This window comes from Phaethon aethereus, assembly GCF_964289735.1.
Source record: "Phaethon aethereus genome assembly, chromosome: Z".
Lineage (NCBI taxonomy): Eukaryota > Metazoa > Chordata > Aves > Phaethontiformes > Phaethontidae > Phaethon > Phaethon aethereus.
This window is the reverse complement of record NC_138577.1, coordinates 10,451,933-10,473,151: the sequence shown is the minus strand read 5'-3', so window position 1 is coordinate 10,473,151 and position 21,219 is coordinate 10,451,933. Positions and strand designations below refer to the sequence as shown.

Here is a 21,219-nt window from a genome sequence, read left to right as displayed (position 1 = left end):
CTGGCTTTGGTTTATTCTAATACATTAGACTGCAAACCTTCATGGGAGAGTGGTCCTCGTAGCTGGGGGGAGAATGGCAGCAGCCTGGACTAATTTTTTCATCCTGGTACTGGGTATCTCTCCACAACAGTGCCAATACTGGAAGCAAACTTCAAAAACCAACTGCTGTTTAGGGAAATCTGTTTTATATATTATAGCCGTGTGTTGACACACAGATTAACCATATGTCAGTGGAGAAAGCAATTGCCTGTGCTGAAGTTTGTTTCTTCCTGCATATGCGTTCCTGTAGTATGAAGGTACTCTCTGCAGTGCCCTGCAGATTGCTGTTGTAGTTGTGCACAGCTCTTTGTGCTAGGCTGTGATCCAGACGTGGACTTTTGATCTACCTTAGTGCTTTTTGGAAAGAGGGAACACAGTGCTCAACTTCCAGAGTTTATTCAGCTTCCTCACCTGGTTCATGGCATGACCCCACAATGTGTTGTGACAGGTTAGAGATAGCAGGCTGCAGCTTACAGGTGAGAATGGAAGTGCTTTCAGTATTTGTAGAGAGAGATGTCTTTGACAGTAATACTAAGTGAACATATTCTTAAACTGGTGTAAGACTGATGAGTGATAATTGTTTACAAGTGATAAAGTGGATCAACAAGATCACAAATGAGCCTGTGATCAAGCCCTTCTGGTGTGCCAGGTACCAGTTTGTGTGATGGACAATGGGTATTGATTGAATTTGAAGTTGCTGCCCACAGGGGAAAGTTTCAAGGCTGTTGCTAATTTTCTCCACTGTGTGGTAATTTATTAAATTAAGCTTTTGAGATGGTACTATCAAAATAAAACTTTAGTTAAGGGAAAGATTTGTGTAGGTTAATTGAAATATTTTCACAATTTGACTTTATTGTATGAAGACAACTGCAAAACCTTAAATGCATTTATCTATAAACAGTACAGAAATTAGGTAATTGATTTAATTGGCCAACCTTAGAAGGTTGTGGAAAGCAAAGGGGTATAAAGAAAAGATAGTGGAGCGGAATTTTGTGCTGTGTGCTTCTGCTTTTCACTTTAGTATAATGTTAGTTACTTATGTGGGAATAAAAATCTTTATGTTCAGCAAAATGCAACTGTTGCTTTAAGGAGGACACTGTAGTTTACACCCTTCCCTGAATTGTGTTGAGTCCTATTTTTAGTGACTTCTAGGAGATGAGGATTCAAGTTCAGTGAGTGCTAACAGCACAAATAATGTGGTGTCCAGTCTTTTGTGATTTTTAAGTGTTTCTGCAGTCAGGTAATTTAATAGTTAAAGCCCTGGGTTATTTGAAAGTTCTTGAAATAGCTTTTTTTTTAAACTACTTCAGAACAAATCTTGATCATCTTAAAGACAATCAGTCCTCAGGCTTTCATCTCTTACTCATCACGTGATGATCAGATGAGAATGACCAACTTCCTTTGAAACCTTTTATATTTATCCTTGTTTATGTTGCTTAGAATATATTGTACAAAATGTATTTTATCACTGTATGAATATACATTATTGGAATTTGTCTTCCCTACATATCAAGAGGTTCCTTATGTAATGATAACCTGCTTTAATCTAAATACATATTATTACTTCATTATTTTAGTAATTGCACTTGCAACTGGGGCTGGTCCCAGGGATCTTTTGCGAAGGTCACCTCAGAAATAATCTTTGGCAGAAAGGCAGAAAGCTAATGCATAGTGAAGAAGGAGTAATGCTTTCTATTTTAGCACTCTGTGCATTGTTTGTTTTTTCTAGTCAAGTGTTTCTTGCTTTTGGTGCTCCTGACGTGTTGCCAGTTTGTTTTCTTATCAACAGTCTTTTAAAATTAAAAGCCAAAATACTCATTTTTATTGTTCTTCTTAAAGGGCCACGCTTATTCTGTTTTTGTTTATTGCCTTTAACAAAGCCACATGCAGTTTCTGATGAAGAACAGCCAGTGGTATCTCTTTCAGGTATGACCTTCTAGTAGCTGTAAACAAAGGTTTTTCCTGTGAATGCTGAATTTTGCAATGTCTTTTCAGGTACGTGGTTTGTGTACTTCAGTGCGTAAAGTATAGAGTCGTCACAAGTTTTAATGGGATATAGAGGATTATAGCAGAGCATTTATGCTCTGCTGCTTAGATAAGCATACAGTGAAAGATGAACAGTTTCAAAGGAGTTGTTTCTATTGTAGGTACAGTGTAGTTTTATACAATTTATGAGGTAAGTTGAATTTTTCATGTGTTCTCCAGAGAACGTTGAAGCATTAGAAATGTTCAGGTCTTTTGTAAATTTTGAGGATAACAATTAAAATGAAGATTCATTGTGTAAAGAAAAATAATATTTTTTTATTAGTTCTGTTGACCTTGATTTGCTGAGTGCATGCTTGTGTACATCCCTGGGGAAATGTTGGGTGTTCTTAGTCCCCCTTCAGAATTTTCTAATTGTTTTCAAACACAACTTTTATAGTGACACCAGTCCTGAAAACATATCTAGGGATGATTAACTCTGTTAAAATTTTGTGTATGTCCAGCAGTTATAAATTTTGAGGAATCCTGTGCTCTAGGTTTGGAGTAGCATGGCTATCCTTCAAAACTACTGGCCAAACAGCCCTGTTAAAAATCTCTGTGTGTGTTTTGTAGCTAGTGTAGTTCAAGCCAGGCAATGTCAGATTGCTATACTTTCTGCCCTGGAAAGAAAACAGTGATCCTAAGTGATGGATTCACTCTGAGAAATACTCTTCCACTTCCATGCAAGAGCATTTCAGAAGAATTGTTCTCCCTTGTGTACAAGCATGAAGGTTTTAAAGCTTATAACTTATTTCTTTTGCTTGAATTGCTGACACACTTCTGAAATTCATTACCCAAATAAATGTAATCTATCTGGTAGTATCAAATCAGTATTTTTTCTTCAAAACCTTTTGGAATTCTGAACAGTCAAAACGCAAGCCTTGTGGCAGTACTTGGCTTTCATCTGGCCCTGGAAGTTTTTAGTGTTAGTGTCAGTGTTGACACTTTATAATTACAGCACCAGGATTTTCAGTGCTTTAGTGTTGTTACTGTTGGTAGGGGTGAACTAATTCTTATGGCAGAAAGCTTTTTACACATGATCTGTGGAGTGTGCCCTCCAGTGTTACCTTACTCATATGCCTGGTCCTGACAGGAACAAACAATTAGCCTGAGCAATGAGTAAGTTGGCTGTATAGCAGAAAAAAGTTGTATTTTATCCTATGAGTGGTACTTTAGGAGCATTACTGCTGCTTGATTCCTCATTGTCTTTGAGTATCAAAGAAGCAGCTTGATTTTATGCTTTTGCACCTTAAACACAGATTTTTGCATTGAACCTTAGTCAGAAGACAGCATGTGTGTTTCAGAATTTACTTTGGTGTTCATGTGGCTGGCTGTACTTCAGTGCAGTGCACCTCTTTTTCTGCTGATACACTCATCTTAATAAAATTTTGTGTACAGTGAGAGGCTGGGGGGAACTGCTGAAATGCTCATTCTTTTAAAAAAGAGTGGCTAAGGCAAGGATGCCTTTATGGAAGTCCTGTTCTAGGAAGCAATATAAGGGTCTCTTTCGACTTTATAATTTGTGTGTTCTGCTTGTCTTTCATCTACAGGATTGTCTACAAAAGGAAATTTAAGAACAAAGTATTTGCCAAAATATCAAAAAAGTGAAACAGAGCTAACAGTGCCTGCGTCTGTTGCTTTTGTTTCCATGGATCCTCTCAGAAGCACAGGAGATCTGACAGGGCAGCAGGTAAGTAAAGGTAAATTTTTCTTGCTCTTGAGAGTGCACATAGTAGAAAAATGGCAGAAAATCTTTAGATTGAAAACTTCTAAACAGTTTTAGAGTACTATTATTTTTGCAATCTCTTATACTTTTTGCTTACTTACATGGTGCCTTGCTGGCAAAAATTACTTTTCTACTGCATTGCTTGCTCACTTAAAAAGAACAAAGGCTGAATATGCTAATTTATGTAACTGGTATGTAGCTGGGGCTATGTAAAACAGATTATATATATATTTCTATGTGTGTGTAAAGAGAGAAAGTGAGCGTGGCTTTGAGTGGCCCCTAATCTGTATGGTACTAGCCAAACATGCAAGATGATGTGTTTCAGTCTGTTCAGTTTCATTGCTCTTGTCATAGAATCATAGAATAGTTTGGGTTGGGAGGGACCTTGAAAGGTCTAACCCTGTCCTGCAATGAGCAGGGACATCTTCAACTAGAGCAGGTTGCTCAGAGCCCTGTCCAACCTGACCTTGAATGTTTCCAGGGATGGGGCATCTACCACCTCTCTGGGCAACCTGTGTCAGTGTTTCACCACTCTCATTGTCAAAAATGTCTTCCTTAGATCTAGTCCGAATCTACCTTCTTTCAGTTTAAATCCATTACCCCTTGTCCTGTCACTACTGGCCCTGCTAAAAAGTCTGTTTCCCCCTTTAAGTACTGGAAGGCTGCAATAAGGTCTCCCCGGCGCCTTCTCTTTTCCAGGCTGAACAACCCCAACTCGCTCAGCCTGTCCTCATAGGAGAGGCGTTCCATCCCTCTGATTGTGTTTGTGGCCTCCTCTGGACCTGCTCCAACAGGTCCATGTGTTTCCTGTGATGAGGTGTCACTTAGAAACAAGACTTGTAAAATACCTTTCGGAGACCTTTTTGCTGTGGCTGCTCATGTTACTAGGGTAAAGTCACTTTCTTTTTTTGATAGTAGAAGTTACAAATACACCTGAGTAGTAGGAGTAGCTTTGTCAGTTGACGTTATTTTGGTTCTGCTTCGAATTGTCTGGTCTACTCTTGAGAAAATAGGTGATACTTTTCCTACAGTTTATTGCGTTAGAAATTTCAAAGCAACGGGCTTTCTTTAGGAAGGTTATTCTGCATTCTGATAGGTCTTGTGATATTCAGAAATCTATTGAGAGATGCCATTTTTCTAACATGATTTGTATAATACAGTGACTATCTAAGTTATTGGAGTATTATGCCTAGTAGTCATCTTGGGCAAGGCTGTAGGTCACAAGGGTTTGGTATCTTCCCACTTACAGGCAGGATCTAAAACTTTTGACTGCTTCTGAATCACTGTTGTATTATCATGCAGTTAAATCTTGTTCTTCGTCTGGGCTAAGATGTCTTCCTTGTCTCCTGTGTGCTGAGTAAATGCTGTGTGCCTCATATGTATGTTCAAAACTCTGATGTGAAGACAGATCACTCAATTCTCATTGCTCTGACAGTGTCATTGCCCTTCAAATCCTTCAGCATGACACTCTAACTAATTCATTTTCAAGGTCCATCCTGGACTTGTGAATAGAAAATTTCTCTGTTTATCAGTACTTGCTTTTAGGAGGCTGGTATGTACCTCTACTTTGCAAATGATGCCGTTAAGTGACATGCAGAGACATTTCATACATAGCCTGCATTATGTATTATTATATCTTTACATAGAAGCACCTCTTCATAAGAATCTACAAGCCTGCTGCCTCATAGATGCCTTCATATGTCACTTAAAAATCTGTTTTGTTGCATTGTGTTGTTTGCATTTCTTTGCATTCTTTTACTCCATTTTTCCTGTGAGAGCTGTTGGTGTAGAAAGGGGCTTTGTTCTTTTTATACAATGCCTAATACACCAAATCTTGATTGGAGACTCAAATGTGCTTTTATAATATTGACATAAAATGCGTTCAAAGCTTTTTCTCTTTTCTGCCTTTTTTAACCTTCTGTTTTTCTCTTACGTTGCCAAATCCTCATGGAAACTTTGTATTCTAACTTTGAAGATAAGCTCTGAACTACTTGCAACAAACAGAACAAACACATTTTACTTGTTATGGAAGAGGAAGATTTCCCAAAGTTTTTTTTGCAAGGAGTTCTCATCACCAACAAAACTCATTGTCTTCAAGGGAGAAGCTTCTAGGGAGAGCTGACTGCTTTACTTTAACATACTTTGCACTGTTCTACTGGTAGGTAGCTCATGATTATGATTTACCAGAATTGTCTTTTGAAGAGAGTGGATTGAGTTTTGGTCCTATATGAATCTTGGCAGAACTTGTTTACCTTTTCTTCATTCAGATAGACTTGAGTTCCACAAACGCAGATGCGAGTTTTGGGGAAGACTTCAAAATAGTCTTGCTAGCTTTGTAGCTTTTCGGTATTTTTAATAAACCTGTGGTTTGCTATACTGGTCTTGACTTAAATTTCCAATCTTTCTACTTCCCATTTGACAGAAGTTGTCTGCTTCTGTCATGCAGATTGTCATCTTCCAAGGTGTGATTTATAAAGTGAGAGATTCTTCCATTCATGTAGTACATTTCATCCAGAAAATACTGAGTTAGAAAACCACGTTCTACTCTGAGCTGTGTATAAAGGACAGGAATCTGGAAAGAGGAGACTATACTGTCTTGACCTGTATCTCATTTATCATCTTGTTTTGATGGTGGAGGTGTTGCTGTGCATAATTCCACAGCTTCATTTTGACATGTGTTACGGTACAAGACTGCCTCTGAGAATTTTTTATGGCCTATCTATCCACACCTGTGGGTGATACAAAAACACACAGACTAACTTTTCAGATTTTCCTCTTCAGCCCACAGATGTTTGTCTGACAGTAGGTACATAGGTTTGGGTAATAGCTTGACGTACCTTGTGCTAAAATCTCCTTCACTAATGTGATCAAGCTTCTGCCTCTTTTCGGAGTGAAAAATGTCCTGTAACTTTTTATTTTTCTTCAGGAACTTCTGTCATCTAGCTGCTAAAAAAAAATTTCAGGTATTTTTATCATGAGAAATGGAAATCCTTCAACCATATGCTTAGTTGAAGTTAAATTCAGTTAAGTTAAAGACATTCTCTCTTCACTTATATGGCTGTAACTAGCATATGTTTGGGAAGGAAACTGAAATCAAATGTCCCCTTGAAAAGCCCTGAAGTCTAATTTGCCTTGTGAAACTCCATTTATTTATTTTTTTCACAAGGAAAATACACTGATGTTAAACTAAGAGTGTACTTGGGAGTCAAGTGGGTATAACACAAGTCTGTATAAAATCATCACCTCTTTCAAAAGTGCTATAGTCCTTTAACTGTATCAAACCACTGTTCAGGAAGCAATTAGCTAAGAATGGCACGGGGCACTTCCTCTCTGATGTGTGTAGATCAGCTGCCATTACTGCTAATGAGGGAAGAGAAGCCCAGTGTTTGCTTTGTCTGCTTAGAAGTTGTTCTGTGCTGTGTTATGTTAGGTTGGCCAAACTGCATGGCATTTGGTAGCAGTCTTGTATCTCATGTTACGCACTCTATCTGCTCAGGGAGATTTATAATATTTGTAGGTTTGTAAAAGTCTAAACTGAAAATAAGCAAGTCAGATTAAGTGGAAATATTTAAACCTTGTTAAACTCTTGGGTAGAATAGCATAGCTCTTATTGTTGCTTTCATCTTGGGATTCTTATTTTCTGCTTATCACTAGGATTGGGGAACTGAGTCACTGATGACAGAAGTTTTTGATAAAAAAATTTAGAACTTAGAACTGTTTCCTGCTTGGAAACACCCAAAATAGATAATGCCAGTAACCTCTGTAACACAAGGGACTGTTGCAAACATTAACAGCAATATGCCCTCTGGCGGACATTGATAACGAATACTGCAGTTCCCGGTGTGATAAATGCATTAAAAGAACTGAAGTACTGGAGTATGTTAAAGGTCTGTTTTGGGAAGGAGTAGTGAGTACAAAGGTAGCAAATAAGTGATTAAAAACAAGCGACAGTGATGTGTGAAAGGGTGTGTACTTTTCTGTGTATTAAAAAAAACCTTGGCAATAAGGTTGCCCAGAGAGGTGGTAGGTGCCCCACCCCTGGAAACATTCAAGGTCAGGTTGGACGGGGCTCTGAGCAGCCTGATCTAGTTGAAGATGTCCCTGCTCACTGCAGGGGAGTTGGACTAGATGGCCTTTAAACATCCCTTCCAACCCAGAGATTCTTTCTATGACTTAAGCATCTACTAATGATATATTGCATGCCTTTCTTTTTTTTGTTTTATATACTTGGGTCATAAATGCTAAGGGAGAACTTTTTTTTTCTTACTTATTATTTTAGGATCGTAATATGATAAAGTTTGAACTTGGATTTGGATATCACTGCACTAGATTTCCAAGTCATGAGAACCTACTGCCCTTTATCTAGTATGAATAGTCTATGTCTTAAAACTTCACCCAACATGTTTAGTATTGAAGCTAGCAGCTTGCATTTGAATTACGAATCTCAAAACAATTCTCTGCAATTTTGTAATTTGTTTCACTGAACTGTGCATACATTAAAAAAAAAATTACTTCCAGTTGGAATTTGTCTACTTTCAACTTGTAATTGTTAGGTCTTGAAATGCTTTTAATAACTTAATGAAATACTTGTTCTCCTTTAAAGAGTGCTTTCTAAACTGTTATTTTAAATTTTCAGGTCACTAGTGAAGGAGGAATGAAGAGTGCTTCTTTAAAGGATTTGTGTCCTGAGGACAAGAGACGCATTGCAAACTTAATTAAAGAACTTGCCAGGTAAGAATAAGCATCACCTGATAATGCATTATGTTTCAGGAGAGTCATTCCTTTAATTAACATCAAGCAATGTAGAACTGGATTATGGAACAGTATATTTGCATAAGATAATTTTTCTTGCTGGAAGAGGTATGAACATGAAGCACCCTGATGTTTTTTTCCTTGCTTCCTGACCCAAAAGCCCCTAAACGTATTGAAAACAAGAGCCAAAGATTTGTGACCTGCAGTAGTTCATCCACTCTCCATCCTAGTCACAGGGCTAGGGTTTTGTTTGCTGCTTGTATCATGGGCTTTAAATAAACACGTTGTCTTTTGGAAATGACAAACTGTTCGTATGAAACTTTGTAGTGCTTGTTTGCCAGGGGTAAGCTTTTATATGGAATGCCCTATTAAAGGTGGACTTGTGATTTTGTGGCTGAAACAACTTAATCAGTATTTGCCTGTGTTTGCCCATGTAGAGCAATAAACAGTCCAGTGTAATTTTAACTTATCTAGCCAAACTTTCTTTTGCTTTGATTTCTTCAAGTTCTCCCTGCTTTTTGAAGAGGGAGGTAGAAATAGTGCAAGTTTCTCAGCTTTAGCAAAAGTTTTTTTCTAAGTTTAATTCCAGTGCTAGTTTCATTCATGAAGATAAATGATGTGAAAAATAGGTTAAATTTGAGGGAGGAGATTTTTCTCCCCTGCTGTGTCCCTAACACTTCAGAATCTCTGGGAATCTGCTTCTTATATAATGGCAATAAAATTGAGAAGCAGCACATGGGACTTCGTCAGGCTTTTGCACAACATCAGAAGGGAAAGCCTTGTGAGGTGATCTTGGGTCCTTTGGGCTAAAAGTTAGTGTCCATACTAAGAATTTATAAAGGCAAAGTTTTTTCTAAAACAAAATGCAAGTTATCAGGTATTAATGAAATACTTTTTGCCATAGATTTCATATGTCTGTGCAATAATTGGCAAGCATTACTCTCCTTGTATAAGAAAATTTGTGCTAAGAAACTAAGTTACTTGCTCAAGGTCATGCAGTAGGTCTCTGGTGCATCTAGGAGTGTTTTCTCCTGATTATCCCCATCCAATGAACCATTTTGCCTGCTGATAATTTGTACCAATATAAGATTTCTTGCTATACAGTATTTTAGTAATTTCTGACGTTCTTCATGCTTGCAGCTCTATTTTATCCTACCTCATGTCTTAGAAAATGTCTAGTTAAGTCTGTCATAAAGAGTAGATTGCTGGGAAGCGTGGTTACAAATTGGCAGATGTTGGAGCTATTCGGACATTGTTGCCACTGTTGATATATAGAGGTATAGTCTAATATTAAAAAAAGCCTTTTATTACATTGTTCCTCATAATACACTGCTCCCGAGTGAATGGTAGTACACTAATTCATTTGAGCATGGGATTCTTCTTAAATCTCAGATGCTGTGATTTTTCCCTGAGGACAGTTTGATATTTCTGCCTGACATTTCTTTGGAGAAAAATAGGAGGTGCAGCAACATTAATTTTGAAAAGTAAAATTAGTGGAACACTATTATTTTATACTTAGTTCTCTTTTATTTTTAAACCTAATCATATTTTTATTGGATGTAATTAAAAGTCCTTTGCAGAGTAATAGGGAAGTTGAACTTTAATTCCGCTCACCTCGTCACTTTTTTAAAACTCTCCATAATTTTCATCCCTAGTTGTGCAATGATGAAGGGTTTTTTACATGCAGTAGAACATTCTTTGCTATTTCAGAGAACAAAAAGAACTAGCAGAATGCTGAACGTTTTCCAGGAAGATTGTCCTGAAGTAAATAATTGGAATAATTAAGATCTCACTTGACCAGAGCTATACTTCACTGTTCTCTGTTTTGCTACTATTTATGAGCTAAAATTATGGGAGTTGGGCCTAATTCTTGCACATTTATTGCAGGATGGTGGACAGAAACAGATTGGTCAATGACTGTCTTCATGAAGACAGTTTTAAAGTGGTAAAATTCTGTTTGTGTGGAAACGGGTAGCAAAATATGATTAACTCCTGGGGCTGGAATTGCAACCAAGTCTTGCTTGAGCAGTTCAGGATGTTGGTCTTTCCCCTGACTTTTGCGATTGCTGAAGGAGAGCTAGTGTACTTTTCTTCCTATTCTTAATTCTCTTCCTCCAACTCTCATTCCCAATGTTGGGAAGGTGTGTGCCTGTGCATTAGCTAATATACTGTAGCGAGAGACTTTGTCTTGGTGTGGCATAATGCTGGCTACATTATTTTCCTCTCCTTTGAGAAAATCAGTTGCTGGGCTGTAATACTGTGCGGCTGGAGATTCCAGTGGCTGACATCATGTTAGCTGTTAGGGAGTTTATGAAATTGGATTTTGAGACAGGGTCGAAAGAAAGGATTCAGCAATATCCTTTCTAATCGTTCTTTCTAGGATAAATAATCTTAGTTTTTGCTCTGCGCTGCCACCTCTAAATCTAACCATTATTATGCTTTTCATTGAACATATCCAGTCTATCTTCCCTCTTGAGGTGAAAAGAGAGGCAAACTGGATCCAAAGTTAAGAGCTGAATGTTGTAAATGTGAATTTTTTTTTTTAATTGTGTCAGCACATTCTTGTTCAAATTGTTTTTGTCAGAGAATTTCTGAGTAGACTGAGTCATGTCTATGAATGCCAAGGTGCTTTGAGTAAATGGGAAATTCTTGAGTGTGATCAACCATTATTTTCAGAAACAACTAGCATGACACCTTTGAGTTTTCATGAAGGTGTGGTGGTGAAAGTGGCAAGCATAGTAAGAGCAAATTTTAGCTCTCCCTACAAGCAGAGTCCTTTTAAGAGGCAAAAAAGACTTTTTTTGAGCTTTCGTTACTGCAGGCTACTCCTGAAGCAGTCATCAGCTTATATAATGAAATGAGCAGTGACATCGTGAAGACACTGAAAAATTCCTACCCTTGTACTCTGTGCCAATGTCAGGATACATTAGCCTCTTCCAAGAAAGAGCAGCGCAAGGTCCCCTGGGACTGAGCCAGTTGACTGAGCATTAAGGATTTGCAAGACACCACACTGAGAATGGTTATAAAGTATTCTGGAGTGAAATGTTTTAAGTGGTATGCAGATTTTGAGAGCTCGCTCTGTCTCAGCGTTTGTCTGAATGGAGGGGGTTGTAGCTTGCTTTGCAGAGAGAGTGAGGTGTGCTTGCAAGCATTCATCTCACTCCTAACTGATACATAGCTACAGTGTAGTGACTTTCTGGCTCCCACTAGAATGTGTACATTTTAAGTCCTACTTCTCTGCCTGCACAGTTCATGTATGCCTGTACAGTATTGATTAAGTGAGGTAGAATGGTTCATGAACGTTTAATTTTTGCTTTTAGTGGTGAGAATTGCTAACTACTTTGTATTCTTTCTTTCTTCAGATAAGATAATAGGGAGCGGGCTTTCTCCATCATTTGACTTTGCAAACAGATCTTTGAAAGTAATTTAGGTAGAAAGGTATCAAAATACCCTTATCCCCGCAAGGGAGGGAGTGATTACTTTTTTCAAATGAGAGAGATGGTTTTTGCAATCAGATTAGTGTCTTTCTGGCAAAGACCACTGGAATGCCCAGAACGGCTTGTACCCACCAGCTAGTAAAACAGCCTTCAGACAGCCTTTTGTCCCTTATTGAGAAAATGCTTCATCCTTCCCAAGATCTTGTATTCCTAAACTCTTTGTAGGGTGCTGGCCATCTGGGATGCTAGTCTTTTCTACTGGCATTGCTTTATGTAGGCTTTTTATCCTGATCTGAAGATGAAACTGACCAACTAAAATTGGGACTTTTCCAACAAAAGGTTAAAATGGGAATCAAAACACAAGGTTAATTTGGTTAAAGAACTGGAAACCACTACAAAGGAGGACAGTAAAACTATTGTAGCATATATCTGCTGTTTAAGTGGTTTTCTTCTAGCACTTAGGATCTTTGAAGGACAACTTGCCCGTGGAAACCCATGTGACAAATCAACAGTGTTTGGCCTCTTAGGTTGCCTTCTATCCTGGGTTCCACTACCTCATATTTAACCAAATTGTTAACTGTTTTAACTTCAATGTCAAGATCTCTTCTTTTCTGTGTGCTGCTTTAGGAGACAATGTTGTGTTGCAGTTCTCTTAATTGGTCAAGCAGTGAGACTGCAAATGAGATATCCCTAAGCTTGTCTGGTAATTACTTCTTGTTGATAAGTAAAGCATGCTAGGATTATTGTATCACCAACCGCACTCACCTTTTTGGCTTACAAAGTAATTTGTAGCTATAAGTTCATGCTGTGAGGTCTAGTTTTGTATTATATTGTAAGTTGCATATCATAAAACTTATCCATTGTGCAGCAGTTTCAATTATGTTTTGGGATTGTTGGGGGTTTTGTTGATTTTTTTTTTAACTTATACACAACTGCCCATTATCTTTGAGTAAAATGTATCAGATTTGTGAACAGTATCCTTGGACTAAAAATGCTGCCATTCTCTCTTCCTGCAGTGCTGGTATTAAAAGTCACTTTGTTGCTCAGTTCTTCCAGAGGCATGCTGTGATCAACTTTGGCATGAAAACTTCTTGTTTCATCTTTTTGGAGCACATCTTTTACTTGGAATACTTTCAGTCCATGTATCCAGTGTGTGCTGGGTCCTGCATGATACCCTTGTCTTGGTCCTTGGTCCATTTTTCCTCTTTCTGTGGTCTTACCTCTTCCAGATGTCATTCTTTGCCTGGAATTTGAAACCTGTCGTTTTCAAGAATAGTCACCAAAAGGTTTTCATTTTTGCTAGTTAGTTGGCAGACTGATATCAGATGAGTGTGCTCCAAAAGATAAATGTTCCCAATGAGTATAGGATGGATCAGTGAAGTTTCCAGTGTCTGTGTCTCTGGTTTTTGTTTTTGTCTTTCGTCTTAGCTTGCTTAGCTACAGTTCTTCATGCATTCAGATTTCCCTCAGTAAAAGCTCTATTTTTTTCCTAATGTTTTTAAAAAATAGAAAACACTATTTTTAATTTGCATTTTCAGCTCTTCTTTTTTTTTGGTAAAGATTTTAAGTGCCTTCAGTCAGAAAGAGGTCTTTTGAGTTTTGTCCCTATTGTAATGTTGATGTGAGTATTATCATGGCTCTTTCTTGTGCTTACCAGTTTTTCATTAGACAAATAAAACTTGAAGTGATGTTGACCTGTGCAGTGCTTCAGAAATTCCACTTGGAGAGCATCAATCCTGCTTACTCAGTGGAATGAGTCAGTGTCATCAGCAAGTTTGTTGATCAATTCCTTCTTCATATCAGCCAGAACTACTAAGTATTAGCAGTGGACTTGGGAGCACACCATAATAATTGGAACTGGTGAATTAGGAATTCATTTTAACACTAAGGCTGATGTCCCAGGAGGGTTTTTTGTCAGTATACCTGCATTATGAATTTTTCTTTTCCTATAGAGGCTCCTGTAAAATAAAATATTTATTCAGATGCATCTAGAACAACATAACTTTGGAGTGTCGAATTTAAAACAAATCTTGAACAAAGATGGTATGTATCCTGTGACGCAAGATAGGTGAATGTAAATTGCATGCAAGGAAATGTTGCAGACACTGAACAGCAGGAATAGTTCTACTAATTTGTCATCTTCAATCTCACCTGTCAGTACTCTAGTTATTCCTGGAAACAGCGATAATGGAACTGGACACTAGTGTGTTGCCCAGTGGAGTGGTTGTGCTCTTTGTAGTTGAGGTGCCTTAATTCTTTCACTTGCTATTTTCTGACCATGGGTGGATGAGAAGTGGCTGAAAATCCTTTTGAGGAGCATTATGAGACTTGTAATGTTTCTATTTGGCATCAGTGAAGTCCTTTCTAGTTCTGCTAAAAATCATCTATTCTTTACTGCTAGAAGGTAAAGAAATAAGTATGTAAAAAGATCTCAGTGAGCTATGTATAGGATGTGACATAAATCCAGCATAATCTGATGACATTCTTGTATTCCTTTTCTCTGACTTCCTTTTGCCACCTCCTGTGAGTAACTGTCTTCATATCTCGCCTGCCCTTTATGGACTGTCTCCTGCTTTGTGATACATAAACACATACTGCCACATTTCTTCCAAGATCACTTACTGTTCTCAGTCACTTACTGCATAAGATAGGTGGTACAATATATTCATGTATCTGGGAGTATGACAGATTGCTGTGATCTGTGTTAAATACAAACACAGAACGTGAATGTGGTGCAAACTGATACAAGCAGAAAATTCATAGAATCTAGAGATAGGTAAAACCTGCTAGGTTTAGTCTTATTTCTCTAGTGCTCTGTTCTTTCTTACCTTATCTTGTTTTCTTACTGTTGTTCAATGTTCTTAGGTACCAGCATGGCCCAGTGTTTTAGCTGTCTGGAATAGTTTTCTAAGACAGCATCACTCCTGCAGTTAGTAAACAAGCTTCCTTATATAGTGTCCTTGAGATGTGACTTGTCTTCTCTCTCCCTTCTGATCCACACCTGCATTCTTGTTTCCTTCCTATCTTTCATCTACATGGTCATTGCTGTCTTCATTGTCTTTTTCTAATTGATTGATTGCTTTTATTCTCTGTTCTCTACACTTATTTTTTTTACCCTAGAAAACAGGAAGCATTCTTATATCTTTCACTGATTATGTGAAGGAAGTCTTTATATATATATGTATATATGTGTGTATATATATGTATATGCTGTAGTCTTTTTACCTGATTATCTAGATTATCTGATCTGATCTAGATTCAGAGGAAAAAAAATGGTTGTGGTTAGATGAAACAGCATGGGTCTGCAGCCTATGGCATAGGTACCATAGTTGTAACTGCATTGGTGAGCAAGGATGTATGGTAGATGTTTTTCAAAAGTTTGTTGCCTGCTTAACTAGGGAGTACATAGGTGTTGGGATGGATCCAGAGTTAATACAGCTGGTTCCCTTTCCCTTGTTTATTTTCTGATGTATGCACACCCCTTTTCACAGCCATTGAATGGAGGGAAAGGGACCTAGGAGTGGGTTGATGAACACTACTAGGGACAGGACTGTAAATGAGACCATGGGCATATGAACAGTGTATGTTTTTAAGCTAAATACATATCTTTTTTGTGTAATTTAGAAACTGTCCAATTAATAGTTTGTTCCAAGCTCTCAAACTGCCCTAATTGACAGAATTTGATTATATGCTATATATCATTTTTCTCCCTCCAGGTTTGCAGAGAAAAGGTGTGAGTTTCAGTGTTATTTCCAACTTCATGTAGTCTGCTCCAGCAGAATCAATCTGTGGACTGATCTTAGACTTGGGGAATACTGCCTGTCTGTAGTTCACCCCAGGGGGGTGACCCACTTGTGGTATTTACGGCTTTTCCACTGGAACATCAAAACAAATCTCTGTCCACTTAAGGGAAACATCATGATGTCAAATGGATGGCTCAGTCCCTTAATGGAGTTCTCTGTTAACATGTCAGTGAGTCTGATGGAATGAGTGGAAGGCATAGTCCAGTGCCTACATATCTCCCTCTCATAGAATCACAGAATGGTTGCGGTTGGAAGGGACCTTTAAAGGTCATCTTGTGCAAACCCCCTGCAATGTGCAGGGACATCTTCAACTAGATCAGGTTGCTCAGAGCCTCATCCAACCTGACTTGGAACGTTTCCAGGGATGAGGCATCTACCACCTCTCTGGACAACCTGTGTCAGGGTTTCACCACCCTCATTGGCAAAAATTTCTTCCTTAGATCTAGTCTGAATCTGCCCTCTTCGTTTAAAACCATTACCACTTGTCTGATTGCAACAGGCTGTGCTAAAAAGTCTATCCCCATCTTTCTTATAGGCCCCCTTTAAGTACTGGCAGGCTGCTATAAGGTCTCCCTGGAGCCTTCTCTTCTCCAGGCTGAACAAGCCCAACTCTCTCAGCTCGTCCTCACAACAGAGGTGTTCCAGCCCTCTGATCATTTTCGTGGCCTCCTCTGGACCCTCTCCAACAGGTCCTTGTCCTTCCTGTGCTGAGGGCTCCAGAACTGGATGAAGGACTCCAGGTGGGGTCTCACCAGAATGGAGTAGAGCGGCAGAATCCCCTCCCTCAACCTGATGTCCACCCTGCTTTGGATGCAGCCCAGGAAAGAGAGAGAGAGACATTGTTTCACTTAAAGGAAGTTTAAAGTTGAAGTTTTCTAAAAGTTGTACTGCTTTGGTCTCCTTTCACGTGTGTTGTGGATCATAAAAGACTGAACTTTAAAGAGCCTTCAGCGACAGAAACTGCCCAGGTGCAGAGCAATAATATTTATTAATCTAAGCTCATTACTTAATATTTTTGTAGAGCTTTTATAGAACCATGATTTCTAAGCCTTTTTTTTTTTAACATAGTTACAGGATGATCTGTGCATAATGGTCATCTTGCCTACGTGATACCAGAAGAATTGTTTTTACAGCCTGCTCTTGAGGTGCAGAATAAATGATCATTGTAAACCTTTCTCACATTGTCATCTTTTAATCTTGATCCAGTTATTTACACTGAGCAGAAAGATAAGGGCTGCCATGGCCCAGACAGAAAGGAAAATTTACTCCTGCAGCTTGATATTTTAAAATCCCCAGAAGAGGACACACTGTTTTGTTTGGAGAAAACTAACAAGAAAAATTATTCCTTTCCTGGACTTACATTTGAACAGTAAATGTGAAAGAAGGAGTAGTTTATAGATTAAGAAACAGAAAAGTTTTTTCAATTTTCTTCCTGTCTTAGCAGCTAAGCCCTCCCATTTAAATTTTCTGTCTATATGCCATAGGCTTGTAAGGATCCCAGTGTGTCTTCATTATGGCTGCAGGGAGTCAACTGCACAAATATAATTGTGGGTTCAGGTCCTTACTTTGTAGTCTCATGCTGCCCATTAATGTACATGTACTCTAGTGAGACTGGTGCCTTTGGAAAAAGTAATGTGTTGCGTAAAGTCATATGTCAAATAAACATTATGAGGAACTGACCTGTTTAAGGGTGGAGAGGGCGATACCCATTTACCTGGAAAGTGGAGGAGTTGGAAATTAGGCACTGTGGTTGTGAACATATATTTTATTTCTCTCAAATTCTTTTCAGGGTAAGTGAAGAAAAGGAGGTGACAGAAGAACGGCTGAAAGCTGAACAGGAGTCATTTGAGAAGAAAATCAGACAGCTAGAGGAACAGAATGAACTTATCATCAAGGAAAGGGAAGATATCCTTTAAAAAAATGTGTGCAGGGGCTCACTGTCTGAAATAAAAAGTGAACTACAGAGAAATAATTGTTCTAATTTATGGCAGAGAATAAATCTGCATGTGCTGCCATTCAAAAGCAATCAGAGAGATGACTTGTCAGCATGTGATGTTGGTTCATTTGAGCTTAAAACTGCCATCCAGCTGTTCCTATGATGTTGTTTTGCTATGAAATAGATATTTGTCAACTGAAAATTACAATGAGGAATTTATGCATTGAAAGATGATTACAGATTTTTTTTTTTACTTAATCCTGTTAGGTTGTTGTAATTGAGGTGTAAAACTTGCATGATATTTTCGTGCTGTCTATGTCCAGAGAAAGACAACTTACACTGAAGGTGTTTAAACTCTATTAGGAGTTTAAACTATATATGTATATACGTAGTATGTATTAGGAGGTTTAGCCAGTTCAGACTTTTTTTGCTGTAGCTTTTGTTTGTTTGTTTTTATAAAGTTAACTGATTCTCTTTTCTTGTAGACTGTGGCTTCCATGTTTGTTACACTGCATATGCTTAGTACCAGTCCTGGAATATCACATGCAAAGTCAATGTTGCAGGAATAACAATTTTCCTTCAGTGTGGGGTGGCAGACCTTTACAAACTGCTCTTGTTCATTTCTCTTCCAAATCTTTGATAGTGACACTTTTTAGTGAACAGTTGACTACAGTGGGATATGGAGGAGACTATGCTGCAACTACAGCAAAAGTAAATAGTATGTGATTCATCGGGAGCTGTATTCCAAGTAGGGAGGAAAGCTATTTTGAAAAGCATTGGTGAAACCTAGTGTGCCATACTGTTTTAGTTCTGAGTCATCCCTTGTTCAATTAAAAAATGAAGTTAGTGACAAAAGTTGTGGAGCAGGGCTACTTAAGTTGATGGAGGTGCCTGGAGAAGCTATTTTCTGAGAAGAGACTAAGGTTTGTGTGTGTATGCTTATGAATAGTGAGTGGCCATATAGAAGTAGGTCGAGATAGTGGTGAGGTGAATATGGACAGAGACAATGCTGAGACAAAAAGGGACTCTTCAAGCTATAGGCCAGGGTTGGAGCAGAAATAAACGGAGATAAACAGTCCACAAACTTAAACATGAAGTTAGAGGAGGGTTCTTGAAAATTAGAGCAATCATATTTCACAGTTTAGCACTGAAGGGCGTAACAAAAAAAAAGAAAAGATTTTTTTTTTTTTTATGATGGAGCTTGGTTGGCTTATGAAAGGAATTCAGGGATATGTTGTCTTTGTCAGTAGGGGATTGCCCTTCATGACCCAGAAGATCTATTGTAGCACAGTGGCACTAATATTGATAGAAAGAATTTGGTCTGTTTGTACCAAACAATATACCCATCAACAAGCTCAGCTGGGCATGGAATAGTTCCTGGAAAATATTAAATCGGGTGTATTTAAGAGCCATTAGATGTGACTACAACTGTTTTACATTGATTTCACTGAAGTCAGTATTTTGTTCTATATTATGTCTTGCGTATTCAGTCAGCTCAAGAATGTGGGTGGCATGTATGTTCCAGATTAATATTTTTTAATTTATACACCTGAAGCTTTCACTAATTAATTTGAGGTTTATTTGGCTACTGGGAAGTTGGCATGCTTGTTTGTTTTTTTGGTGGGTCTTGTTTGGTTTTTTTTGTCTGTTGTTTTTTTTTTTTCCTAGAAATAGATTGCACAAGCATGAATACCTTTTCAGAAGTGTGGTAGGCATGGTGGAAGGCTAATGCATGCAATTTTACACTTCATAAAACCTAGAAATATACAACAAGGTTATAATTTAAAACAATATAATTTTAACTATGGCAATACTTGCCTATCATACATGAATGATTCAAGATCCTCCATGTACCTCTGATGTTAAAGCTTGTTGCAGAGACAAGAAATAGTAGAAATGACTTGCTGAAGTTGAATACCGATTCTGGCTATTTTCAAGTACAGCAACTTACCTAGCCCAGTATATAAAATTACCCTACAATAATAAATTGGTGCTTCTGATATAACTGTAGCTATCCAGTGAAGTATAATTTCAACTTAGTAAAGGTTTAGTTTGAATGGCTGTGTTTTTTCAGCAAGATTTTTTTTTCCTTCTTAAGACTCTTGCAGCAAAGATATGCTTTGAGTACTTGTAATCCCTACTTTAAAGGCTCATTTTCCTCACTTTGTTGTGATTTATTTTATTTTTTTGAGAATCTATGTGGGATCCATCCATTTTGAACTCTTTGTTGATGAACTATGACGAAAACTTTGGGGCATAGGGTAGTAGGTGGTGTGCTGTGTTCTCACTGCAAGACTGCATATTTTCACAGTATTGAAATAATTACAGTATGTGTCTGCACCTAAGCTTACATTTGCTTTGGAATTGGTCAGTGTGTCTGGGTAGGGAATAACAACTAAAACTTCATGCAAACTTAAAGTCAATTCTATTCTTCTATTGTGGTTGAAACTTTGAGTGGCTCTTACCATGGCATGCAGTTAATTGAGGATGACCCTGATGAGCATGCTGTGATAAGTAGGCCAGCCTGTTGTCATGTTTGCCAAATACAGATCGCAGTTTTAAAGAAAATGAGGCATTTCAAGTAGTCATCTGGTCTTCTCCTTTTCCCTATAGCAGTATTGTTAGACATGTCATATTATTTTATAATTTGGTCAATATTAGGTATTTTGGCTAAAACGAAGACAAAATACCACTGAAGTGTTCCCACTTCAATCAAACTTCTTTCAAAATAAACTTGACCTAAAGTGTTTCAACCAGTTCCAAAACCAAAAGAGGATCAAACCTTTATTTTGTCAATAATAAACTCTTGTAGCCTTTTTTCTAAAAAGTTCTAGTTCTGCTGTTTGTTGGACATGTGATACTTAGTGGTGTAAGGTATGTGTGATGTGATGACATCTTTTGCTCTTCTTGCTAAAACCTGCCCAACTGGGCCAAACTGGAAAATCCAGTAACATGTGCTCCCATTCTTTTGATGCCCTCCACAATGAAAGCATCTTATACCTGTAAGGATGAGAAAGTGCTGGAAAAGAATAATCTTCTGAAAGGGAAGATTAAGCAGGAGATAGAGGGGAAAACATAAGTGCAGGCTGTACTGGGGAAGTGAGAACTAGAACCTGGCTGTAGGGAAAGACTTGGGAGAAGGAGGTTGGCCTGGGCATGGCTAATATGAAAGAAGTGAAGCCTGTGTCTGATGAGTTCAAAGGTGTTTGGGATAAGCAGCCAGGATTAAGGAAGAGCCAGATTGGAGGCAGGTGGCCTAGGATTAGTCAGATGATTGTGAGACACCTGATGAAAGCAGGAATGTGTCTGTGCAGTGTATTCTAGCACCCTCCAAACTTTGAAACAGAATCTGGGACTAAACTCGTGTGAGAAGGTTCACCATGTGTAACCTACCTCCATGTCTTCCTCAGCATCCGCTCTTGGTATTTGTCTTCTCTTTGCTTCTGCATTCCCAGATCATGATGCATACGTACTGAGTGACTGAACTGTGCTTCTAGTGGCAAT

The 21,219-nt window shown here is 38.2% G+C and overlaps 1 protein-coding gene across 1 annotated transcript in view; it reads left to right on the top strand.

Moving 5' to 3' along the window:
- The window catches only part of KIAA1328, a gene marked incomplete at both ends in the record, with an annotated part of 179,903 nt that overhangs the window by 2,052 nt on the left and 156,632 nt on the right, over nucleotides 1-21,219 (top strand). Inside the window, 4 exon segments of the mRNA XM_082012848.1 lie at nucleotides 1,930-1,965; nucleotides 3,612-3,751; nucleotides 8,424-8,518; nucleotides 17,569-17,692. Of these exon segments, the coding sequence (XP_081868974.1) occupies nucleotides 1,930-1,965; nucleotides 3,612-3,751; nucleotides 8,424-8,518; nucleotides 17,569-17,692 (395 nt within the window).